This window comes from Rhinopithecus bieti, unplaced genomic scaffold (genome assembly GCF_001698545.2).
Source record: "Rhinopithecus bieti isolate Rb0 unplaced genomic scaffold, ASM169854v2 scaffold_12653, whole genome shotgun sequence".
NCBI lineage: Eukaryota > Metazoa > Chordata > Mammalia > Primates > Cercopithecidae > Rhinopithecus > Rhinopithecus bieti.
Genome location: NW_016807437.1, coordinates 983,529 through 1,011,000, shown reverse-complemented (window position 1 = coordinate 1,011,000; position 27,472 = coordinate 983,529). Strand labels below are relative to the sequence as shown.

Sequence of the window (27,472 nt, the reverse complement as noted above, 5' to 3'; positions counted from 1 at the left end):
AAGTATACATATGTAACAAACCTGCACGTTATGCACATGTACCCTAGAACTTAAAGTATAATAAAAAAAAAAATAATAAAAAAAAAAATGCCACACTAATATCAGAGACTATACACATAAGAAGGTTTGTAACCATGTAAAACTTCTTATATGGCCACTATCAGAAAAATATTTAAAAGCTCTTTCAGTGTCCTACTTATAGGTACTTCTCTTCTTTGGTGACCTCAAGATGTCAGGACAGAAGTTGAGGTAGTGGGCTGCCCCAGTAGCTGATGACCCAGACCAGTTAACAGAAGCCACCACATGAGGAAAATGAGCTCTACTCTCTCCTAGTTTTGGATTTTATCCCATGCAGTGGCCACCAGATAGAATAGGTGAGGTAGTGTGGATTCACAAAAGCATTGAGTTTATATGTACCAACCAGAAATGCGTTTCTAGGAGATACATAGCAAGACTACTGAAGTAAGTCTGACTTATAGACTCAGTAAAATAAAATGTTCATGTTTTCACTGAAGACACTCTCCTTATGAGCTTATTTGCTCAAATTCCTCCCAGATATTCCCCTGCCCCTTCCAGGGTCTTTTATTTTTATGACATATGCATGTATCTTTTTTCAGATACACACAAGAATCAGGTCTTGATTCCAAAGAGTAGAGCCTCTGCAGTTCAATCTGTGACCAAAGGCCTACAATGTCTTGGGCTCACGTCATATATGTGATTACAGGAATATAAAAGTTATCTTTGTTACCTTGTCTATTTGTTCTAGTGCGTCTCTAAATTTGTTGACTTATTTTCTATTAAATCGGATATAGTTCTTTCTCAAACATTTACCTTCTGATCAATTTGTAGATTGTTGTTGTTTTCCCTCAGTGTGCTTTCTGAGTTACATAGCCACATGGCTTAATTTTTGACCAACAAATTTTCTTTGCCCATTTTCTCTTTAGGGTTGGCCACTTCACTGTGTTTCCATTTCCATATTTGTAACAAACAAACTTGTGGGTTGTGCTTTATATGCATTGTGGTGTTGAGTACATTATATATGAAATACAAAATTTAGTAAGTTCCTTAGTTAATGAATTTGTAAAATAATTTATGGTACTTCTGTTTTCTCCTTAATTTAGCAGGCAACACATAGGGACCAAATTAGTTGTTGCTGGTAATATGTTACCAGTAAATATTTTGAGTTGGTGGTGAACATTATTGTACTGAAAGAACAATGAGGGATAGATACGTGGTTCCAAGTCTAGTGTTGGGCAAGTTATGTAACTATTCAGAGCCTGGATTTTTTCCATTGTTAAATAGTGGTCTGCTGAGGTCAAGAGTTTGAGACCAGCCTGACCAACATGGTGAAAACCTGTCTACTAAAAATACAAAATTGGCCGGGCGTGGTGGTGCATGCCTGTAATCCTAGCAACTTGGGAGGCTGAGGCAGGAGAATCGCTTGAACCTGGGAGGTGGAAGTTGCAGTGAGTTGAGATCACACCATTGCACTCCATCCTGGGCAACAAGAGCAAAACTCTGTCTCAAAAAAAACAGGTGTTCTGCATTTTGCATCTTCTTGGTATTGGGGTGATCAAATGAGAATAAAAAAATAATGAAAGTGCTTTAAAATGTTTTAAAACTGTAGCACAGAAATAAGATAGCTGCTGGGAAGAATAAATAAATTGGAAGTTAAAATACTCAAAAAAATGTTCTTGTACACTGTTTACACTCATTGGCATCATAAGTCTTCTAGAGTAGTAATTTCCTATTCATTGAATTATATCTAGTCAATGTACTATGTATAAAGCAATGTTAGGTGTATTGGGAATGTATAGATGCTTCCTGTATTCCTTTGTCATGGAATAGATTTTTTTTACCCCAAAGCTGCACTCGTGGAAAGTAATAGTGATAATCTCAGTATCTGTTTTTATGGAATCCACTGGTTCTGAATATTTGTTCTAGCTGCATTATAATTTCCTGGGGAACTTTTAAAATACTTTAAAATACGAATTTCCCCAATCTGGAAGGGCCAAAATCATGAGGTCTGGACAGCCACCTGGCAATCCAAACTGTCCTCATAAACTGCAGACAGTTTTGGTACATATAGGCAGATTTGAAGCAACCACTATTCTGGACAGGTTTTGTTTTTTGTTTTTTTTTTTTTTTTTTTTTTAAGGAAAGTTGAAAGTTGGCTTAGTGAAAAGAGCAGTCCTTTTTTGAAATTCTTAGTAAGTGCTTGTGGAATTTCTACCATGAAGACAGGATATTTTTAAATTACTATACTTACTAAGCTTCTAGAGAAAAGGACTTGGTAACATTTGCCTGATAGCTTCCAGTGTTTTTGTTTTTTGGTATTTTTTTGGACATAAGTTTTCAATTCCTTTTCTTGTATAGTAAGTGCATGGCTTTTAGAAGGTGAAGAAATGTATTCTGCTCTTTGGCTGTTTTGTATCTGGTAACGTAGTAGATGCCATTTTTGAAAAGAGAATGTATTGAAGCAATGGTTTGGGGTTAGATACATTCATTGCCTTTTAACTCATTAGCTAGAATTTATGGAGTAGCTACAAATACTGAAGGTAATGTGTTCCACACTGAAGAAAGGACAGATTATAACAAAGAAGGTCAAGATAAAATGAGAGACTGGTATGTATTTAAAATATTTGACAAACATTGATAGATTGGTTCAAGACATAGTTATACAGCTATAATACGTTTTTCAGTTAGATACTACCATTGGCTTTTACAGGCTTTCATAGGTTTTATTCCTACGGCATTAACTTTAGACTCTCATTTTTCCTAGTTGCAGACTGGTCTAGAAACAAATAGACTTACTTTTGAAGATAAGGCAACTCCACGTGTTCCCAGTGCAAGAAGAATTAAAAAAAAGAAGTCAAAACCACCAGAAAAGGTGTGAAGACAGAACCAAATCAGGCAAAATGCTGATTACTTGGTATAGTTTATGTCAAAACACCCATAAACTGTATGGTGTACTACAACCTTGAGAGAGTAAATCTTTCATTCTCAATTTCTTCATTCAGAAGGTGGAGATAAGTAATACTTCTAAATTTTTATCCTGATAGAAAATATGTAAGCATTTTGGAACTGCAGAACACTATACAAAATTAGCATTATTATTAGTACTGCATTATCTCGTGCTCTTACAATGTTTTGTGTATATGTATACTGATTTTCTACTTAGAATGTAACTGTTGTTTTGTCAAGTGCTTTTTTTCCCCCAGCCTTTACTAGGCTAGGATACGTGCTAACAAGTACTATTAGGAGCTGGCTCGTGATCATAATGCCAGCTATAGATAAGGCAAGTAGTAGCCCAGTAGTTAACTGAAGTTTCAAGTTAGTCGTGTATAGTCAGTTTTTATTATCATGTGAATAAAATAAAATTGTTTTCCTTTTCTTTTCATTCAGAAAAGTTCTAGGAACTATTTTGGTGCACAACCACATTATAGATTATGCTTGGGTGATATGCCGTTTGTAGCTGGGAAGGTGAGTTGGTCAAACTCTGGATTCTTTTTGTACAGTGTTGATCCTTGAATTAAGTCTCTGCATCTGCAAGTATGTCTATAAATGGAATGAACATTTTTCTGTCCCTGTACCAGTGTGGATCACAGTGATGTGAAAATGATATGGGGGGAGGTTTTTTGGGATTGGGGAAGCAAGGAAGAGATGGGGAGGATACCTTAAAGTAGATAAAGTATATGTGGAAAGGAAGTGATAAAAACCGAGACCCTAAGTTGAAGAAGGTGTCGTTTCAGATAGGGGTCAAGGAAATAAGAAATAGTATGTTTGTAGCATTGGATTTTTAGTATCAATCCTGTTGAGTTATATTTAGATATAGGTAGATATTTGAATAAGCATATAGTATATTCTACTTGTCCTCACATCCAGATCATTTCTAGGACTAATTCTCCAAGAAGCAGTCATACGTACACTTGAATCTTAAGTTTCTTTAGCACTTGAATGTAAAGCTGTATCATCATATATCAACAAGTACTGAGTGAAGTGCCTAAAACTGTGCTAGTTGACACTACTTTATGAGCTGTGTTGCTGGTGGTTTTATGTTTCGATTCCAACTAGATTGTCATTCTAGCATCTTGGGAAGTAAATGTTCTTTTGAATTTTATATTTGTTTATATTTATTTTAAACCCCTAGTAAATTTGGAGTGAAATCATGGGGAATATAATACGTTAGTGGTGACAAGCATTTGAAAAAGGTACAGTTGACCCTTGAACAACATGAGTCTGAACTCTGTGTGGGTCTACTTACAGGCAGATTTTTTTTTTTCAATAAGTATCTCAGAAAATTTTTTGGAGATTTCTGGCAATTTGAAAAAACTTGCAAACTGTATCTTAGAAATATCAGAAGCTAAGAAAAAGTTGGTATGTCATGGATGCATAAAATTGACTATGTCAATACGAGTGCATTTTATTATTTACTACCATAAATGTACACAAGTCTTTTTAATTATAATTTATCAAAAACGATTTGCACACAGACTACGTGGCGCCATTCACAGTACAGATAAATGTAAATAGATAAAGATGCAGTATTAAATCATAACTGTATAAAATTAACTGTAGTACATACTGTGCAACTGATAATTTTGTAGCCACCTTCTGTTGCCATTGTGATGAGCTCAAGGGTTGGGAGTATTCACTTAAAATGCCGTGTGATGCTAATCATCTTCAAATGAGCAGTTCATCTCTCCAGCAAATTGTGTGTCACAGTAAAAAGTGTTCTCTAGCAGTTTCATATTTACCATCATGTTTAGCACAATACAGTAAATACTTTGAATAATACCATAGGACCCATGTCAAGTGCTACTAATGATGGTGGAAGTGCTCCCAAGAAGCAGACGAAAGTCATGACATGACAAGAAAAAGCTGCATTGCTTGCTATGAACCATAGATTGAGGTCTGCAGCTGCAGTGGTTCACCATTTCAAAATAAATGAATCCAGCTGAAGGACTATTGTAAAACAACAACAACAACAAAGGAGCCTGGCATGTTGGAGTGCACCTGTAGTTCCAGCTACTCAGGAGGCTGAGGGAGGAGGATCACTTTAGCCCAGGAGTTCAAGACTGTAGTAAGCTATGATGGCACCACTGTACCAGCATAGGCAACAGAGTAAGATCCTGTCTCTTAAAAAAAACATTTAAAAAAAAAAAAAAAAGGAAATTTGTGAAACTACCACTGCAGCCACTCTAGCAGGTGCCAAAACATTGTGCTTTTGCAAAATAGCTTTTATCTCATTGAAAATGCAGCTTTTATGTGGATGCAGGATTGCAATAAGAAAGCCATATTTAGACTCTTAATAATGATTTGAGAAAAAGGAAAGTCATTATATGACAACTTAAAAGGAAGGTGAGGTATCTAAAGATGGAAAATTTAATTCCAGCAAAGGATAGTTTGATAATTTTAGAGGTTTGGCTTTAAAAATATCAAGATAGGAGAAGCAGCTTCTGCTGACCAAGAGGCAGCAGATGAGTCCTAAGATGCCATTAAGAAAATCATTAAGGAGAAAGGGTATCTTCCTGAACAGGCTTTTAATGCAGACAAAAGTACCCTATTCTGGAAAAACATGATGCCATGAAGGGTATTTATGAGTAAGGAAGAGAAGTCAGCACCAGGATTTAAGGAAAGAGGAGACAGGCTAAATCTACTATTTTGTGAAAACACAATCAGATTACAATCAGGATTGCCCTTGTCTATAAAGCTGCTAATCCCTGAGCCTTCAAGGGGAAATATACCCAACTGCCAGTCTTTGGGTTTACGACAAGAATGCCCCGGTGAGAACCCTTTTTCTAAACTGGATTTAGAAAAAGCATTGATCCAACAATGCTTTGTCCCTGAAGTCAGGGAGTAATTTGCCAGTAATGCCAGTAAGAGACTGCCTTTTAAAGTCTTTTTAATACTAGGCATTGCCCCTAGCTATCCAGGAGCATGGAAGTTCAACACCAAAGGCATGGAAGTAGTCTACTTGCCCCTAAACACAAGGTGTCTAATTCAGCCTCTAGATCAGGGAGCATAAGGACCTCTAAGGCACATTACATACACTGTAAAAAGGGTTCTTAATGCTGTGGAAGAGAACTTCAGAGAGAACATTATGAAAGTCTGGAAGGATTACACAATTGAAGATGATGCCATCATTTTATAGAAAAGTCATGAAAGCCATCAAGCCTGAAATAATAAATTCCTGTTGGAGAAAACTCTCCAGGTGATATGCATGATTTCACAGGATTTATGACAGAGCCAATCATGAAAGAGATTGTAGATATTGCAAAAAAAAAAAAAAAAGGTTGGAGGTGAAGGATTTCAGGCTACGAATCTTGGAGAAATTCAAGAGTCAGCAGACACCATGACAGAGGAATTAACAGAAGACGACTGGGATGGATACAAGTGCTTTCAAACCATTGCCACAAGATGAGGAAGACAACGTAGAAGTAATGTCAGAAAACACATTGACATTAGACAGTCTGGCAGAAGGGTTCTAATTATTCAAGACTGCTCTTCACTTTTTTATTTTTTTTGAGACAGAGTCTCGCTCTGTCACCCAGGCTGGAGTGCACTGGTTCCATCTCAGCTCACTGCAGCCTCTGCCTCCTGGGTTCAAGCAATTCTCCCACCTCAGCCTCCCAAGTACCTGGGACAACAGGCATGTACCACCATGCCTGGCTAATTTTTGTATTTTTTTAGTAGAGACAGGGTTTCTCCATGTTGGCCAGGCTGGTCTCAAAATCGGACCTCAGGTGATCCACCTGTCTCAGCCTCCCAAGTGCTGGGATTACAGGCATGAGCCACTGTGGCCAGCCTGCTTTTGACTTTTATGACATAGACCCTTCTATGATACATCACTGAAACTAAAGCAAATGGTGGAAGAAGAATTGGTATCATAGAGAAACATTTTTAGAGAAATGAAAAAGAAAAGTCAAGACAAATTATAGTGTATTTCTGTAAAGTTATACAGAATGTGCTAGCCTCTCCTGCCTCACCCTCCACCCTCTCCACCCCTTCTGCCTCTGCCACTGCTGAGACAGCAAGACCAACCCTATTCTGCCACCTACTCAACAGTGAATAATGGGGATGAAGGCCTGTATGGTGATCCAGTTAATGAATAGTAAATATACTTCCTCTTCCTTAGGATTTTCTTAATATTTTCTTCTAACTTTACTTTTAGAATATAGTTTATACATAAAACATAATATAAATGCTTCCAGTCAATAGCAGGCTATTAGTTACATTTTAGGGCAAAGTTTTTTTTATAGTTCTCAGCTGCATAAGTGGAAGCTGAATTATCAGAACACATGGACACATAGTGGGGAGCAACATGCCCTGGAGCCTGTTTGGTGAGGGAGTTGGTCAACGGGGAGGGAGAGCATCAGGAAGAGTACCTAATGGATGCTGGGGTTCATACCTAGGTGATGGGTTGATCTGTGCAACACACCACCATGGCACACATTTGCCTGTGTAACAAACCTGTGCATGTACCCTACAACTTAAAAGTTGAAGGAAAAAAAATAGTTTCATTATGGCAGAGTTTTGACTGCATGGGTGGTCGGAGCCCCTAACCCCTCCATTATTCAAGGGTCAAGTGCATATATTAATATAATCAGAAAAATAACAGGAACAAGATAATTTTTTAAATTATTGCATACTGAAAGTGTACTTATAGGCAACTAGTATAATAAATATATATTACAAGTTATGGGCAAAATAGTGGTTACATCGATTGATTTTTGAATAGTGGACCAGCCTTGCATTGATGTAATAAACTCCCACTTGGATGTGATATACAATACTGCTGTATTCAATTTGCTAGCTAACAATGGGAACTAAGATTAGAAGGAAAGCATATGTTTACCTTAGCATGGTGGTTCCAAATCTGGCTAATCAAAATCAACTGGAGGACTTGAAAACAAATTTCCAAACTCTAACTCTGCAGTGAGTTTGGTGTGCTGCCTAGGAACCTGCATTTTAAATATGCTGTCTAATGATATTTATGGAGCCAAGTAAGCCTAACCATCTATTTATAAAATGGAATAGTACATTGAGATTGTTGGTTTAGTGTTTAAAACAAAACAAAATATTTTGAGAAGTCTTACCAGGTTTTTCTTACACATGTGATAGACATGTATTTAGTGCTTCCTAATTATTCCAGGATAGAGAAATGAACAAGTCTCTACCACCTGGATGTACACTGTTTAGTAGGTGAAATAGATATGTAAAAGCAATTAAAATATATTATGATAAATGATATGAGAGAGATATGTAAAGTGTTATAGGTGATCTGAGATGGACTGATTACCTGGCAGTTTTAAGGAAGCCTTTAAAAATAATATATTTGAACTGGGTTTTAAAGAATGATATAAATATTGCTAACATACCAAAAAATGTCATCTGCAAATATGGTTTGTTCACAAAATGGAGAGAAGTGGAGGATGATAGGACATGAGGCTAGGAAATGTAGGTTGCAGCTCAATGATGTAGGGCCTTATTTTCCATTCCGAAACATTATAGTTAGTGGATTTATATCAGAGAATTTCAAATAGAAGAACATCATGATCAGAATAATTTTAGGATTTATATACTGTACTTTGAGGGGTGAAGAGTTCTTTTTACCTAGGCTTAGGGAATAGAAAGTGGTGTAGAGAATATAACTTCAGTTACTTCTTTCATCATTTTTCTTCCTTTAGTCCACAAGTCCTAGCCATGCAGTGGTAGCCAATGTTCAGCTTGTCTTGCATCTAATGAAGCAACACAGTAAAGCTTTGTGCAATGATCGAGTCATCAACAGTATTCCTTTGGCAAAGCAAGTATCTTCACGAGGTGGTAAAAGTAAGAAGTTGTCAGTAACATCTCCCTCCAACGGTATTAATGAGGAGCTAGCAGAAGTCTTACAGACTTTACAGGATGAATTTGGGCAAATGAGCTTGTGAGTTGTTTTTTGTTATTTGTTTTTTAATTCAATTTAGCTCTAAAACCTCAGTTTTTAAAAACTTGTTGACTTTATTATTCTTACTTTACTTTGTTGAGCAAGTATGGCTGAGCACAATCCTTACACTAACCAAGTTACTGGGACTTTAACAAATACAACTAATAAGGGTAAAATCTCTCTCTTACTGTTAAATATTTTGAAGACCAAGGTTTATGTTTAAGTTGTATTTCTTTGTCTGAGAACTTATGATATACAGTCATGCATCACTGAATGACAGAGATGTGCTCTGAAAAATATATCATTAGGCAATTTTTTTTTCCTTATGCCTGTAGGAGTGTGCTAATCTTATAGTCTATTGCTCCTAGGCTACAAACCTATACAGCATGTTACTCTACTACTAAATACTATAAGCAGTTGTAACACAATGGTATTTGTGTATATAAACATACCTAGATACAGTAAAAATATGATATTAAAGTCTTACGGGATCACTGTTGTATATGTGGTCTGTTGTGTACTACATCATTATCTGGTGCCTGACATTACATTCATTTTAGCTAAACTTAACTGATAAGTTAGGACATGGGTGTCTGAAGAACAAGATTTATCTCTAGACTTTCCTTTACATATACAGTATTCTTTTGGGGAAAATATGAATATAAAGATTTAACCTTGAAATTAAGAACTCTTGTATTTCCCTCCAGTGCCTTTCTTGAACTTTTAAATTCATATTTTCAATTAAAAATGTCTTGATCTAGGCTGGGCACAGTGGCTCACGCCTATAATCCCAGCACTTTGGGAGGCTGAGGCGGGTGATCATGAGGTCAGGAGATTGAGACCATCCTGGCTGACATGGTGAACCCCGTCTGTACTAAAAATACAAAAGAATTGGCCGGGAATGGTGGTGGGCGCCTGTAGTCCCAGCTACTCAGGAGGCTGAGGCAGGAGAATGGCATGAACCTGGGAAGTGGAGCTTGTTGTGAGCTGAGATTGCGCCACTGCACTCCAGCCTGGGCAACAGAGTGAGACTCCATCTCAAAAAAAATTTTCTTGCTCTATTCAAAAAATGGAGTCATTTTTTAAACACATGGGGCAGTAACCCCATAATGAGTAAGGTATAATAGACCTAGCCATGAAACATAGAAAACTTAACCACGTTCTACTTCTGCTTTGTATATAGTGATCACCAGCAACTTGCAAAACTTATCCAGGAGTCACCAACTGTTGAACTGAAAGACAAGTTAGAGTGTGAATTGGAGGCATTAGTGGGAAGGATGGAAGCAAAAGCCAACCAAATAACTAAAGTTCGAAAATACCAAGCCCAGGTAACTCAGTTTTCCTTCACTCAAGTTTCTAATGATTAAGAAAAAAAATACACTTTAATTCAGATATTAAATTATGACACTAAGTGTATCATAGATAAATATCTACAGGAGATACTTCTTTACTGAAGACATTTGTTCATTAAGAATTGGTAAGTGGATTAGGAAAGAAGACACTTTTAGTCACTTAGCATATTCAATTAAGATACATCTTTCAAATACTGAATGTATTTAATATTCTTTATGAATAAGCTTTAACTTATTTGATGAATTTAAATAGTTCTGAGTTTATCCAAGTAAGTTTTTTTAAAAAGCACCTGAGAAATTCTATTTCCAAAGGAATAAGTCAAACATTAAATATGTGAAATGTATTTGTTACTAATCATTTTATATCAGCCAACAATGTAGTATCTACTAGATGCAGTGGTGACGTCACACTCAAGGGTTTTCATCCAGAGAGAAACATGATTCAGGTATTTAAGAGATTACTGTAGTGACTAGGGGTAGGGTGATGGGATCAAGGCAGAGAGGCTGAGAGATCAGCTATAGACATATCAGAGGTGGTCAGCAAGACAGTAGTTGGGTTTGGGCAGAGGTAAACAGATTTGAGGTATATTTTGGAAGTAAAAAAAAATTGGGGTTATTTGCTGCTGGGTATCATGTAGGAGAGGGAGTTAGGCAGGATGGTGATTCCACTGACTGAAATGGAGAAGGCTGAGAAGTTCAGAGAGCAGAACAGGTTTGTTGGCTGTTGATTGGTAGCCATATGATAGACCCAGTGCCAAGTGCTTTGAGTATGTCATCTAATTTTCACAAATGGCTTATGAAATGGGTATATTCTCATAGATGAGGATGCTAGGCCACATTTTCTGGGAAGTATGCATATATCCTCAGCGACATTAAATAACTTGCCCAAGTACCAGCTCACTGGGAAATGGCAGAGCCGGGATGAAACTAGCCTTTTCAACTCTAAAACCTGGGATGTTTTTTCAAAGTTCATGTATGAAAAAGAAATACAAGCAAAGTATTCCTGTAGGAGTAAGGAGTAATGGTCTAATTTGTTGCTTATACTAATTAGACTTATTCTAATGGAACACCAACATGCCAGCATCAGTTTGACTAAAGTAAAAATAAAGCTCCCCTATTTTAAATTATTCTAAAATAATGGAAAAAAAATCAAATTCTTTTCATAGTATTAATACATTACCAATTACATCTGTTCATCCATCTGGAAATTGCTTCTTTGCCTCCTCAGACTAGTTTTTAGAATGTCTTTCTCCTCTTCTCCCATTTGTGAAAATCCTTCCCGTTCTTTCTGTGTGTCTGATTTTTGCCTCTTCCATGAGTTTCCTTCAACTCCCCTTGTTTCTCACTCGCCCTGTTCTGTACTTTGGCAATATTGCCTTAATTTAGGACAACCAGAATTTGTTTACCCAGGTTTACTTGTTTGTATATTGTTATATATATTTAAGCATATATTTATTTACATTGATATTTAAGTGTTAAATGACTAGTGCAGTAGGTTTTGAATTTTTAAAAAAGCCTAGAATGTAATATTTGAGTTTCAGTTAGCATGAGAGTTAACCAGAAAAGGTACTCTTTTGTACTTTTGTTGTCAGAAAAAAATATTTTCATTAAATTCTCCTTTTCCTTCCTGCCTTGGTTATTTGGTATAGCTGGAGAAACAGAAGTTAGAGAAGCAGAAGAAGGAATTAAAAGCTACCAAAAAGACTCTTGATGAAGAAGGAAACAGCAGCGGCCGTTCTGGAATCACAGGGACCACAAATAAGAAAGATTTTACCAAACTGAGACCTGGAGAAAAAGGCAGAAAAAATCTTCAGTTATTGAAGGACATGCAAACCATACAGAATTCACTACAAAGCAGTAGTTTGTGTTGGGATTACTGACTCATAACCAGGTCAGAAATTTTATTCAGATACTCTGTACCTCATCAATCAGATGACGACAATTTACTTCCCAGGTCTCATACTCACTTATGTTGGAATTAATTAATAGCAGGTGTTAAGGGACCCAGGCTTCAGTACACAGGCTTTTCATGTATGCAGGATGACTCAATGTTAAAGCATTTAAATGGAAACCAGGGGGGGTTTAAAGCCTGAGAAACCACACATAATCTTGTTTTGTTGAGATAAGTTTGCTGTACTGATATACTGCACTTTGTAAACAGATACCAGTTTTTTACTTGTGGGTGTGATTTTTTAAAAAATAGTTCTTTATATTTAAAATTAGGTTTACATTTTCAAAATATGAGACTATGCCATAGGCAGTGCTTGCTTGAAAAGTCTCATTTTTAAATCTCCCTGGCATGAAGTGCCCACTTCCCCTTTCCAAAGCAACCATTAAACATACTTTGTTTCTACTATTGGTGGAGTTTTTCTAGATTTAAACACATATATATATATTTCAGAGGATTTTATTTTGCTTTTGGCATTTCAGACTTTGATCAGTATTAAGTGCACTTGTATTGCTTTTAATCTGTTAATTTTTTTAAAGACCTAAGCAGTCATTTTGAGTTATATCTGTAAAATTATAAAAGGATTTTGAAAGTATAAACAAATTGTCAGTGAAATGAGATTCTGGAATAAAGTGAGAATGGGAGAAGGGATATGTTGTGAGCATATACCTTCACAGTTCTTAACACCTGTTTTGTAATCATGATATTCAGTCAAGGCATTATGGTTTTTAATCTTGAAACTTAGAGAACCCTTTGAATATTTGCTTTTACGGGTGTACAGTATGAGTGGAATATGAACTATACACATAATTGTTATCATGTTGCTATAAATCATAATTTCAACTAGATCAAGACATGTTAACCTTTTATAAATTTAAAGTCAATAAAGCACCTTTTTAAAAGAAACACTGAAACTTTCCTTAACAGCCTGTTAATAAAGGCTTTGTGATAAGCTCTCAAAAAATGCATTTCTAAATAGGACATCAATGTACTGATGAAGAGAAAAAACTAGTACTTAGTTGCTATACTCATGCTTACATAGAAAGAGCCCAAGAATATTAGATTTCCTCATGATATAAGATACTACAGTAACAGGCTTTAATTTAGCATCCTTAAGTAGATTTTGGGGTATTTGTGGCTTGTAAACTTGTGCTTGTGTGTCCAGTTTTCTAATGAGTAGGTTTGTAGCTTGATCGAATTAATAACTGTGAGCCCATAGACACAAGAGAAGTGAGAAACAGTGCACTGGTGACATGATAAATACATGTGTCAACCACCATTTCAACTATTAAAAACTGCTGTTATCTCCTTGTTTGAATTTCAGGTCATTAAATTGTATAACCATCATTTGAATTGTAGTGGCTCTGAGTCCTAATTAGGAGAAGGGTGATTGAATGATGCTAAATCCCACCCCATTTCTCAACTAGGATTCAAACTGATCTACTCCAGCTTTTTGTACTCTCAGGTGAGAAGTGAAAAAATACTGTTTCAGTTTTCTTATCTGCAAGTTTACAGTAGAGGAATGTGTCATCCATCCACTTACGTTGTAACACAGCTTTATTGCAATTCATTTCAAATAAGTTATGTTTACAGACTTGTGGTAGACAGGTGAATTGTTCATTCCAATATAATGCGGTGAATTGCAGTGGTAGTAGCCATATACACAGTGCTGTGGGGGCACAGAGGATGTCAGAGAAGGCAGTCGTGAATCAGATAACTTCCCAGAGGAAGAGGTGATGCCTAAATGCTAGAAAAGAGGAATTAGTCACAAGGGAGAACAGTTGTTCCAGGTGCACTAGACTGAACAAAAGTGGGGAAGCAGGAATCTGCAGATTACATGAGGCAGTTGTGAACAGAAGAGTAGCACTGGTACATAAAAGTTGAGGTATGCAAAGACTAGGTCGAAGGAGGCTAAGGAGCTTCAACTTAATCATACTGGTCTCTAAATTTTGTAACCCTAATCAAAAAGGGAAAAAATTACACCTGCACAACCAACAGACATATAAAGTTATGAAACATGTAACTGTCAATTCAAATATTTAAAAGTTTTGCTTGTGTAAATATATAAAAAGTGCTAGTATTCCTCCTCCCTCCCACACACACCAGTGGTATATCTTAAATGCTCAAGTGCGTGTACTCCATATTGGAGACTTCTGCAGAAGGTGAGGGGAACCACTGGAAGGTTCTCAGCAGAGAAGTGGTAGGGTTGCACTTAGATTCCCCTGGCTTTTGATTGGAATTTGAAGTGGATGCAAGTATATTAAGACTAGAAGCTTTAAATTCTTGATCTCTTCAGCCATTCTACATTCTTTCATGTGGTATCAGGCCAAGATAATCAAGGTTTAAACGAGGAAAATGGCAGATGCATTTGTGAAATACTTGGAGTAGAAAGCTTAATGTTTAATACCGATTTGCTAGCCACTTAAATGCCCTATTAAAAAGCTTGTATTTCACACAATTACCAAAGAAATCATTTTGGTGGCCAGGCGCGGTGGCTCAAGCCTGTAATCCCAGCACTTTGGGAGGCCGAGACGGGCGGATCACGAGGTCAGGAGATCAAGACCATCCTGGCTAACACGGTTTAGTAGAAACCCCGTCTCTACTAAAAAATACAAAAAAACTAGCCGGGCGAGGTGGAGGGCGCCTGTAGTCCCAGCTACTCCCGAGGCTGAGGCAGGAGAATAGCATGAACCCAGGAGGCGGAGCTTGCAGTGAGCTGAGATCTGGCCACTGCACTCCAGCCTGGGCGACAGAGCGAGACTCTGTCTCAAAAAAAAAAAAAAAAAAAAAAAAAAACAAAAGAAATCATTTTGGTGCTAATTTTGCTAAATTGGATATACTAATAGAAACTATAGTTCCTCATTGCAAGACCAAGAGGGAGGCTAAGGTTCAGACTCCCTGTATAGTGAATTAGTGAGTAGAAAAACACTGTATATTTTGTTTGATTTGGGTGTTGGTTAAGGGAAAATGGGTGCAAATTGAACATTTTCATGTGGGGTGCATATTCCTCCAATAATTTCCAAATATTTCTAGCGGGAAAAAAGAAAAGGCAACTTTGGACAAGAACAAAGTTTAAAAGTCAGTTGGAATTTCTTTTAATTAAAAGACCAAGGGACAAGAAGCTCCTTTGTTACAGTACATTACATATGGCTCTTATATAGAATAAAAGTCAAATGTTTCTACCAGCACCAAACTCTTACTTGTAGCAGGTGAACAGTGAAGCAAGATTTCTTTTACTGGCTTTGAGATTGTAATACGTCTTTTACATGCAGTGTGTTCTTTGGTAGACTTATTCAGTGGAAATTATAGAATTTGCAAAAAGAAAAATGTAAAATTTGAGCATAGTACTTCTCACTATAAGCTATTTATACAGACTTCAGAAAAAATGTCAATCCTAGTAAGAGATTTTAAATACTTCTTAAAACTTGCCAATTAGCTTCTGTGTGTTCAGACACAAAACAAGTGAATAGTTTTTAAAATATCTTCCATGATGTTTCTGGTAATTGGGCTAATCTGAAGGGCATGGAATTCTTTGCTTTCTGCCCTTCATCTTCCCCCAAGCACATCTATAAGGCCTCCCATTTTGGATCAACTTGCTAATACGTCTTAAGTATGTAAACAATGACAGCAATAATCTTCAACTACTACTACACCATAATATCTTCAACACTTTGCCTTTTATTATATGAAGAATATGGAAGTTGAAAAGTGATCAAAGTAAATCAATTACGGAAAAAAAGAAAAACCTAGAATGGAGAAAGGGATATCAAATGATTTTGATCTGTCATGATATCAAGGCCCAATATATGTGATGCCACAGAATTTCAGTTTTGGTTTGAAAACTAATATTCCTCTGCACAGTGAGCACAGAGTATATTTCTAAAATGGTTTTAATATTACCAGATGCCAAAAATTTGTAACAGCATTTGCCTTTTAATAGAAACTTGTTCCCACTGTGGATCCAGGATTGAAGTATTTTAATATCCTTTGGATACTTAAAAGATTAGATACTTAAAAGATTAGTATCATAATCATGTAATTACATATGGAGTTATTTCACTTAAGCCACCTGCACTGCTACAGTTCTAAACTCATCCTAGAGAGATTTAAAATAAATAAAGTGACTGAACTTTCTCTCATAGATGGGTTCTAAATTCGGAAGACTTTCTACTCATCATAGAGCTGCCAGTGTAATCAAGAGTGTATAGCAATGATGCCCCTGATCTTACAGTCCTTTATACAACAGTTTGGACAGGAGTGACACACTGTGCAGGAGAGCTGGCTCTTTCTGAGGATGAGGTTGATCGGTTAGAAATCTCTCTCTGTAGTTCCTCTACTTTTTTCTGAAGCTCTGCTCGTTTAGCCAGAAGTTCTTTGTATCTGTTGTGAATAGGTTCCTGCAAGAGCAAAACATAAAATATTCAACTAGGAAGTCCTGACCAAAGAGTCAAATCATTCCCTAAATGTTGCAGTGTATGTTCTTTCAGCTGTTGGAACCAGTGGCACCTTGGGACTATGGACACCACTCATCTTTCCACTGGCTTTCCCAGTGCCCCTGAGTATTTCCAGAGAATAACCTGCTGTGTAGGTGCTCCTGAAACTGGTACTTTTCCAAATACAACAAATAATTAACACAATTAAAAGTCGGTAGTCAGAAGAGTCCCTATTATTTACAGGTTTTTAGTCTTAAACAGTTCTAAGTAATTAATATTCCATAAACATATTCACAGTAGACCAGAATTTTGTTCACCTTTTAACTTTCCTAAAGCTACTTTCTTCAGCTTATTAAAACAAGACCCCCTAGAGGTTATCCAGACAGAGGAGGGAAGATGCGAGAAAAGAGAGCAGTGATTTGTCCGATGTCATACAAGCAGTCCTAAGAACCAGGTATACTGATTACCCTGCCCCAGTATAGTACTTTTTCTACTATACAGTTGTTAACTATCAATGGGTAAAGAGTAAAGTTTCAAATATGCACAGATAATCTTTCCAGCTGCTTTTAAGGAGACAAAGTTGCATTGTATGAATGAAAACTCCCACTGTATATTGTACAGCACATACCTGTGGTTTCATCCGTGGATTCCACCTTATGTAATATCCCACCCAGAGCTCTAGGTGGCGCATGCTGGCTACTGGATAAAGGACATGATTGGAATAGCTCCCATAGAGAGGATTAGTGAAGTCTTCCACCTGGCTATTTATGTAAGACCACAGTGACACAGTCCTTTTAGGAAGATTCTGTAGGCAGGAAAAATAGGTAAAGATTATCCACCACATAAGCCATTTACACTTTAGATGAAATTTGTAAAAAAGTACTTTGTCATTAAAATCTCTTTAGAGGATGTGGACTTGGAGACTTCAGTGATAAACCAACTTATATTAAAATCAGAGGGTACTGGAAAACAGTCTGCAGTTCCTCAAAGAGATACCACATGATCCAGCAATTCCACTCTTGTACCTATCCAACAAACGGAAGACACGTCTGTACGAAAACTTTTTTATAGATGTTCAAACCAGTATTATTCATTAATAGCCAAGAAGTGGGAACAACCCAAAAGTCCATCAACTGATAAATGGATAAGTAAAATATATCCACACAATGGAATATTATTCAGCCATAAAAAGAAATTATATACAATGTATGAACCTTAAAGGAAAGGAGCCAGATACAAGGTTTACATATTAAATGATTCCATTTATATGAAATGTCCAGAAAAGGCAAATCCAGAGACAAAAACATTACGTGTTTGGCACGGCTGAATGGGGAGTGACTATTACCAGGTTTTCTGAGGTGATGAAATGTTCTGAAATGAAAATGTGGTGATGGCTGTACAACTCAGATATACTAAAAACCAGTCAACTATACACTATCAAAGTGAATTTTATGGTATGCCTATTATTAATTTTAAAAAGTATTAATTTCAAAAGTTTTTTTTTTTTTTTAAATCAATGATTCCTACCCAAGGCTCTCAAAAAATAAAACTATCTTTGAAACTTAGTTATGCTATTTCTAATGAACATTCCTTAAGTTATTGAGTGCCTGCTATGCATAGAAATATTTACTGCATGCTAGGCACTGAAACATAAGGTGAATTTAAAAATTTAATACCTGCCTTTAAGGAAGTCTAGGAAATACTACATAGCAGTTCTTGTGGTATTTTGTATCGCTTATTTTAAAATCTTCATAATTTTACAAAAGGAAATATTGACTTCCCCAAGCGAACTGTTACAGTAAGTGATAGATCCAAGATTTGAACCCAGCAACTGGGCTTCAGTGCAAGTACTTATTCCTACTGTGCTTTATAAAATAAAACATAAACTACTTTATAACCACATTTTTTAGAATAAAAGTTGATGCAGAGGGAGATACTAATCAAGATGATTAAGATGTTGATACACAGGATAGACAAGTTTTGAGAAAGAAGTAAAACTTGAAATGTAATCCTTACACCATTTCTTCTTAATACCAACCCCACTTAACAGTGATACCTCTGAGGAAAAGTGGGATAACAAAAAACGTTAACTTTCCACATATTATCTTTTATGTGTTTGAATTTTTTTACAGTATTACTCTACAACTTAAAAAACTCAAAAACTTAACCTAAAATGTCTCCATAAATAGGATATACTTGGGAATCTGAGCTGCCTATTCACTCGAATATACATTTTCTGCTAATTAAATTTTTCTGCACCTACTGTAAAGGATTTCCATTCTACATAGAAAAAATTGGTACACTGGTGGTGCTCCTTACATTTCACATACTTCAGTTCTCTTTAGCAGAAACTATTTCCCACCCATGAACTCATAGCAGACAGCTAGCTAGCACCTTCAGCCTTGTGATGACAAAGATACTTCAGAATATATCAGTTCCAGATCTATGGAAGGAAGCAATCAGTATTATAGCATGTAAGATAAAGTATGACCCAAAAGAATGACTTCAGTTGAAATCTATCACAGAGTACATTCTTTTAGGGAAAAGTACACAGTAGAGATAGTATGGGTAAGGTCATGTTTCATTTTTTACCTCTTTTCCTCTCTGTTGTTCACTATTACAGAGGAATGTTCCGAATAAGCAGCTGTATAGGTGGTCCAAAATGGTAATGAGAAAATACTCATTGAATTCAAATGCGGTAGGAAACTGCAAATCGAACATCACAAACACATAAATTAAGACATTCTTCAAGCATACTCATCCCTGTAATGGGTAGATCCTTTGAAGTAGTATTTAAAAATAAGTTAAACATTCAAATCTACATTATTCCAAACCATTATGGCATTATTTGTATGATTTTTTCATACATCTTGTTACCACTTTTCTGACCACATTTCTGTATCCACTATATCTGCTAACCCTAAACTTGCAGGCTGAATTTTGACTTAAACAATTCTGGCAACTCTAGGCATTCTCTGCCAAAAATGACCATAAACAACATTAAGATTCTTTAAATTTTCAGCAACATAGTTGTTTTTTCTAAGGATTACACAAAAAAATGCCAATAATGTCTCCAGAAAATGTTAGCAATACACAAAAGTAAACATCTAAGGCAGATAATTTACAAGTTAATCAACCTATTAAATACTTAGGTTGGTGCAAAAGTAATTGCAGCTTTTGCCACTGAAATGGCAATTACTTTTTTTTTTCCCAGCACCATTTCTTCAATAGGGAATCCTTGCCAGCAGCGGGGCGCGGGGCGGCCCAGCCAGTGCGCATGCGCGAGTGGCGAGCGGGTGCTCGCCTCACAGTGGTTCCCACGGTTGTCAGAGAAAACAAAAACCAACCTAAACTTTTCAGGGAACATCCATCCCATCAAACCAGAGTCCCTTGTAAGCCACTATTTTAACAGCATCTAACAAAAAGAAAATTTACTCTCTAACCCAAGCCAGGGGCTTGACTGGATGCCTTAGTTTTACACAACACAATTTTAGGGGACTAATCAAATAAAAAATTACAAACCCCCATAAGTTAGAAGGTTTCGTTTAATCCGTCCTATCTAATATTTCAGAATTATTTGGAAGCTTCTATGTAAGGTTCTACCAATTATAGGGCTGTATGTAAGAAATTATATAAATATTTAGATTGCAGACTGTGAAAATACACATTGCTTCCAAGTTTTTACTTCTTAGATCCCTTCCTTTATAGTGGAGGAAAATAGTATAAACGGCATGTAAATGGAACAGGGATGAAAACAACTTTGCCTTGAAGTTTGCTACATTTTAGCAAGTGTAGACAGGGTAACATGACAGATTTCCTAAACAAGAAAGGGCCCTTAGTAGGCCTTGAATAATTTTTGTGGCTGTGAAGCTGAATGAAGCAGATGCTCAAGCAGAAGATGACCAAGCATTTCCACAACAAAAAGCTAATTGTAAAAAACTCTGTCAAATTCCATTTATTCCTTTAAAAAATAAATCCCATCTCCTGTATTTGTTCACACTCTTAACAGCCTTATAGCCAAATATGAATGCATCCTGAATCACTAAATAGCAATCCCAAGGATCTAAGCCTGTGATCAGTTTTTCATCTTCTTGGCAAAACTATTAGCTCAGTTATGAGAAGACAGCTTAATCAGTAGGCATTTCCTCACAAAGAAACTAAAATAGCAGGGCATTAACTGCAGCTATTGCTTTTAAAATCCTAAGCAGAAGAGAACTATTTTGTTTTATTTACATGTTTAAAATCTAAAAGGCCCTTCAACAACTGCTTCCTGATCTCAGGACTGAGGTGACAGAGATGATGATGGAAATAGGAGGAGAGGTATAGAATCTGGCTATCATAACATAGTTGGTTCTGTTTTGACAAATGTGCTATTCAGGTCTCTATACTAGTATTCAAGTATTTATAAAAACTGATAATTGCTAACAAACGTTACAACTAGCTAATATGCTTTATATTCAGGAAGAAAATATACAGAAAAACACTAGGTGTATAAAATAAAGACAGCTATAAAAGTATTTTAGGTTCTATCAGAAATACAGATTTAAACTGATTTTCTTTTATTTAGTGCCATGCTCAAAATTAGGGTTAAACTACTTTTAGATAGAGCATATAAAAAGTTAACAAAATTGGCCGGGCGCGGTGGCTCAAGCCTGTAATCCCAGCACTTTGGGAGGCCGAGACGGGCGGATCACAAGGTCAGGAGATCGAGACCATCCTGGCTAACACGGTGAAACCCCGTCTCTACTAAAACTACAAAAAACTAGCCGGGCGAGGTGGCGGCGCCTGTAGTCCCAGCTACCCGGGAGGCTGAGGCAGGAGAATAGCGTGAACCCGGGAGGCGGAGTCTGTCACAGCACTCCAGCCTGGGTGACAGAGCGAGACTCCGTCTCAAAAAAAAAAAAAAAAAAAGTTAACAAAATTAAAATTACTAAGGAAGAAATGTATTATGATGTACTCTTCTCCCATCCAAGTGCTCACAAGGCCTGACCCTGCTTAGTTTCCAAAATCAGATGAGATGGGTGCATTCAGGGTGGTTGGCTGTAGATTATCATGTACTCTTTGCAAGAAATTGGTAAATGTGCTTTTTTTCTAACAAATATATCAGAACTGATATTCAAATACATCGTTTCCTTCAAGGTATTCACCTTGGAAAGCAGTACACACGACCATCAACAATGCCACGGTTTCAAAGAGCTTTCCTGCTCCTTTCATGGGGAATTTGATTTTTGCCAACAGTCAAAGGTTATTTAAAACTGAATATGGTAATAGTCAAAAGTGGGGTCCTAGTGTTTTGGGTCACATATCCAAAAAAGGATTGTAGGGACTTAGGTAGTTGATACACTGCCTCAAAGCCAATTCCAAAGGAAAAAGTCAAACCTAATCCAAGAAAGCACTAAACATTTGTTAAACTAGGTATGTAGCACCTCTCCTTCCTCCTACCTCCCAACACACTGAAGGTCTGATTTATAAACCAAAACTGAATTGTATACACCTTTTCAGTATATATGCTAAAACACTAGTCTCATCATATTGTAGTCATAGCTACGAAAATGCTTCATTTAACCCAACATGTTTCTAAATAATTCACCCATGCAGAAATGCTTATGGAGGCAAGGGACTATTAAATATAATAATTGATTATTTCACCTGATTACTATTAATTTTATTTTATTGAAGCTAAAAATATGCTCCTAAATAAATATGATCCAAAGCCAAGCAGAGCCAGCACTTGCCCTACTTTAAATTCATATGGCAATCTAAGTACAAACAATTCAGACTTCCAGTTGTTTTGGGGTCTAATAAAGCCTTAGGTAAATAATTACCTCCCAATGAGCTGCATTCAACAGGGTTTCCAGATGGTTTTTCTTGAGTCAGAATTAAATCATCTTTTTAAGACAGTGACCCCTTGCCTCATTAATAAAGTGATCTCATGGTAAACCAGGTGTTTTCTCAGTCCCCTCTGCTCTTTCCAAAAGATTAAATTCATTTATATTAATATTTCAAATTTGTTAGAAGTTCTAAAAGCCATAATAGCTCGCTCCATGCCAAAAAATAAAAAGAACTGAATGAAATAGGTGCCCCCCCTTGTTATGCTTCCTATATAAACATTTTTCCCTTAAAATACAAATTTTCAGAACGAGCAGATGGAAATTTTTTAAAAAATTAACAGTTAAGTTACTTAAAAGATTTGATTTTGCTTATGCTACCTAGCTTATTTTATTTCCACTCTTAGCAATATATAAATGAGCTTCTAGGTGAGCCTGTTTAACACTATTTGTTCAAAAAAAAGGATAAAACCTCTTGGGAGGTATTATCAATGCTACTTATTGAAATGCTAATAGAATCAAACTGTCAAGTGTTAATCTTTAACCTGATTCATAATATGACAATAAATAATAGCTCTCACATGGACATGGAGATGTTACAAAAATTTCCATTTAATGATCTATAGGATAATCAGTGACCAAATCTCTCCACTCTGACAGGAAAACTGAAAGATATATAAGAATAATAGGCCAGACAAATTACCTGTCTTGTCATCTGCCAGACACAGTCAATAAATTGAAGAAAAACAGGCGATCTGTCTGCATCTGCATGGTTCTTATCTCCATGGCCAACTCTCTGAAGCAAAAAGAGTGAAATATATGAACTTTGGGGAGTTTTCATGTTTTGGTGGAAATAATTTTTTTTAAAAATAATAATTGGTCAATAGTCTAAAAATTTTCAAAGTTGGGTACTGTGGTTCACACCTGTAATCCCAACACTTTGGGAGGCTGTGGTGGAAGGATCACTTGAAGCCAGGAATTTGAGATAGGTCTGTAGTCCTAGCTGTTCAGGAGGCTAAGGGGGGAGGCTGGCTTGAGCCAAAAAGTACAAGGCTACAGTGAACTATGATTGCACCACTGCACTCCAGCCTAGATGACAAAGCGAGGCCCTGTCTCAAATACATAAAATTTTTCAGAGTCTTTTAAAGAGCATTGCATTTGCAAAGTAAGTAAAAAATCACCCATTATCCTGCCAAGCAGAAATCTATTAACATTTTGATGTGCAAACTGCTGAGATATTTTCTGACACAAGTGCTTGTAATACGAATTACAACTCTGTTTAATAAACCCAGATCCTAAAAAGGTTGCTAATAAAAGATGGAAGCAGTCAGAACTCAGAGGCCAGATTTTTGTCCTAGAGATTTTAATTTCTCTCTTTGAGAAATAAGTTACATGGACACTGGCCTCAGAAAGCACCACTCTCTGTTAATACCTTGACCAGTGAGTGAAGGGTACCCCATCCTATCTTAGCGCTAATGTGTCTTCATTAGGAGGAACCGTATTAGCACACATCTTAGAAAATCTGCCAAAAATGCTTGACATCCACCCTTCAAGCATGCAGTCATCTACCTGGTTTCTCAGTTACTTCTTCTGAGGACCTTTGACTCAGATAACTGAAAACAGAATCCTGCTCCTTACCCCAAAGCAGAAATTCTAAAAGTGGGGCCCACAAACATCCAAGGGCTGTGAGGTCAAAACTATTTTCATAATTTATTAAGACATTATTTACCTTTTTCAGTGTGTTGACATTTGCACTAATGATGCATAAGTTATGAAGGATAAAAATTCTGGTGCCTCTGCAGGCATCAAGCAGGGCAATGCTTGTAATGAAAACTGCATTCGTACCCACTGTATTCTACCCTACTAGACACTCGCAGTTAAAGAAAGGAAAAAACTCGATTTTTCTTATGCCAGTGTGCTTAACAAGGCAGTAAAAATTACTAATTTTATTAAATCTCATCCCTTAAGTACACTTTTTTTAATGGCCTGTGTGACAAAACGGGAAATATGTGTAACTCTTTGCTGCTGCACGTAGTTTGGTAGGAGATAGCACTTTCTCATCATTTTACTTGAAAGAAAATCAATATATGCACTGTGATTAGAAAGACTTAAACAGAGTTTTTTTTGAAAATGTACAATGTGAATTATCACTGAAAGGAAAACAACTGACAGTATTTGTTGTCAATGAAAAAATTCAAGCTTTTGAGTGAAAACTCAATTTTGGAGAACTTTTGCCCACAGTAATGAGCTTAAAATACTTGAAGGCTTTTCTGACAAAATCAATGGTGGTGATTAACAAGTGTGATTTTAAGGTATTATATGATGAAATGCATTTACATTTGGAAGATTTGTGTAACTCAATAAGCCAGTACTTTCCAAATAACCAATATGTGATGTTAGAAAACCACACATGGGTAAAAGATTTATTCAAAATGGAAGTGAAACCAATGGAATTTAATGATTAAAAAATTCATTAATTTGATTTTGGATTCCATATAACAACTAACCTCTAAGAAACTACTGTTTATCAAGTTCTGGCATAGTATCAAAGAAGAATATCTACAATTCCCTGAAAAAGCTATTAAAATACTTTCTGCTTTTCCACTTACATATCTGTATGTGGTTAATTTTCTTCATATACTTAAAACTCACAAAACAGATTGAAGGTAAAAATAAATATAAAATTCAGCTATCTTCTCTTAAGCCAAACTCATTAAATTTGTAAAAGTAAAACGATGCCAGTCTTTTCATTAAACTTTTTGTTTTGGAAACTATTTTTCCGTTTAAATATTATTTCTGTTAATATATAATAGGCTTATTTCCTAAATTAAGAAATATTTTAAATTTTTTAAAATTTAATTTTCAATATGGCAAATATTGATAGATATAACTCACATAAAGTTCTCTGGGTAACAAGTTTGGGGAGTTAGGGGAAAAACTCCATATCCACACTTGTTAACAATGTAAAGGGGGTCCTAAAATCAAAAAGTTTGAGAATCATTATTCTACATTAACCTTGTGAGCAAATCCCCTTGCCTGGGTGCCCTTTAATTGTCAAAATTCTATTTTCAAAATATAACTAGTAAAAAAAAAAAGAAGGGGGAGTAGGTAACCAGAGTTAGCAATTTAGGAATCCATAGCAACTTCAAATACCCCAAAATGTTTGATTTTGATCACATTTATATGAACATGTGCAGCTTTGGCTGACTAAAACTTTATTCTTTGAAGTAAGAGTTTGTTTTACATGGCCATTTCATGATAAGTACATTGTGTAGAGAGCGGCAAAATGTGAGCCATCTGAATCAACACCCCAGGTGCCCAATTTTATTTAACAGTTCAAGTTCAAAAGAGCAGACTAACTTTCAATGTCTGTTCCTTTCAAGTTACAGTTGACCCTTGAACAACACGGTTAGAACTGCACAGGTCCACTTATATGCAGATTTGTTTCAGCCAAATGCAGGATGCGGAACCCACATACACAGAGGGCCGACTTTACACGGTCCCTGCAGGGCCAGCTTCAGAACTTGAGTATGTGTGGATTTTGGTCTATTCATGGGGTCTGGGAACCAAGCCCCCACATATACCAAGGGACAACTGTATAAACACTGCTAGTATACTCTGGTAACTACTGGATACTAAAGGTTAACATTACAGACAGCATCTGGGTAAAGACCCTTCTAAAAGTTTTTCAATTACTTAGGAAAACGCCTGCCCAGAAACACCCATGGACAATCACTGAATGATATTTGATGTTTCCCAGTGGAGATCACAGAAAAGACCGGGTCAGATGCTTGACAAATAGCTAGCTCTGGCTCCAGACTAGTCATGTTAGGGATATCCTAATGCTTTCCAAAACAAGCAAAAACGTTTGCCCCACTAGATAAATGATCAATTTCGAAGAATATCTTATTTTTAAAAATGTATTTTTTTCACATGCCTTGGTATGAGATGCATCAAAAGTCAAGGTTCCTTACTTACTAGTTGAAATCGATGTCCAAAACTTAGCCATTCTTTCTCCACAAGGACTTCAAATCCTCGGATAGTTCGATAGTATCCATCCAGCATGAGCATGGCAAGGGAGGTGAGCTGAGCTGTGCGATCCCAGCCATCACTGCAATGCACTACCACAGACGTCTTCCCTGATTCTACCTTGTCAGCAATCCTAAGAGCCCCTGCAAGAATAAGCTGGAAAACAGATTTTTTAATAAATACTTCCTTCTTCAAAATTTACTAATACAGCTTATGAGGGATCACTATTTCAATAACACGAGGAAAAACATTTGTCCCTTCCTAAGAATAATTTTTTTTAATGGTAGAAGACATATAAATTTTGCTTTTAAAACTAGAAAACCTCATAATTGCTGACTCCTATTAATTTGCCCAATGAAATAGCCAAATAAAAGTACCTTTGGGTGCTAAATAAATCATGGTGTAAGATTCTTCTTAGAAAAGTTCTAAAGAGATCTGTTTCTAAGAATCATCAAATATTCCATCATCTATTTAAATAAAAATAATTGATATGGAAATTGGAGCCTTTTTATGATTTGAAACAACGCTTACTGAAACCAAATTGGGACAAGTACCTGAAAGCAATAATACTGGATCTCTTTTGAAATATTCTATCGCATTTATTGTATTGTTTTGACTAAAGATTTTTATGTCACACAGCATACAGCAAGCACAGTATAAACTTTAGAGTGAGCTACTTTTCTGTAACACTATGCATGAAAATTCACAGATTAATATATCAATCTGTTATTTAAAATAACTTAAGCTCTTTTTTTTAAATATGCAGAAATCCTTTACAAAATAACTTACCTTTTCTAAAATCGATCTTGAGTTAAAACTAAACATAATTAGACATATCAAAAAAAGAAACAAAAAAGTATGGTATCTTAAAAAAATAAATACATAAAAATAAAAAGGACAGTACAGCCTATTCTTCCCTGCAATGGCCATATCGTATTATACTTGAAAAACAG

The 27,472-nt window shown here is 36.1% G+C and overlaps 2 protein-coding genes across 10 annotated transcripts in view; one reads left to right on the top strand and one right to left on the bottom strand.

The window, feature by feature from the left end:
* Window positions 1–13,582, top strand: part of CEP57 (centrosomal protein 57) — a 47,888-nt gene extending 34,306 nt beyond the window's left edge. Inside the window, exons 7-11 of the mRNA XM_017882001.1 lie at window positions 2,783–2,890; window positions 3,406–3,483; window positions 8,691–8,929; window positions 10,113–10,257; window positions 11,931–13,582. Coding sequence (XP_017737490.1) covers window positions 2,783–2,890; window positions 3,406–3,483; window positions 8,691–8,929; window positions 10,113–10,257; window positions 11,931–12,161 — 801 coding nt within the window. The 3' untranslated portion in view covers window positions 12,162–13,582. The remainder of the gene's footprint in view (window positions 1–2,782; window positions 2,891–3,405; window positions 3,484–8,690; window positions 8,930–10,112; window positions 10,258–11,930) is intronic.
* A 1,714-nt stretch (window positions 13,583–15,296) lies between these two features.
* The window catches only part of MTMR2 (myotubularin related protein 2), an 84,978-nt gene continuing 72,802 nt past the window's right edge, over window positions 15,297–27,472 (bottom strand). For all 9 annotated transcript variants that reach the window (XM_017881992.1, XM_017881998.1, XM_017881995.1 and 6 more), the window contains 5 exons: window positions 26,469–26,675; window positions 23,194–23,286; window positions 19,255–19,368; window positions 17,291–17,467; window positions 15,297–16,626 (listed from right to left, as the gene is read on the bottom strand). In XM_017881992.1, coding sequence (XP_017737481.1) covers window positions 16,465–16,626; window positions 17,291–17,467; window positions 19,255–19,368; window positions 23,194–23,286; window positions 26,469–26,675 — 753 coding nt within the window. In that variant the 3' untranslated portion in view covers window positions 15,297–16,464. The remainder of the gene's footprint in view (window positions 16,627–17,290; window positions 17,468–19,254; window positions 19,369–23,193; window positions 23,287–26,468; window positions 26,676–27,472) is intronic.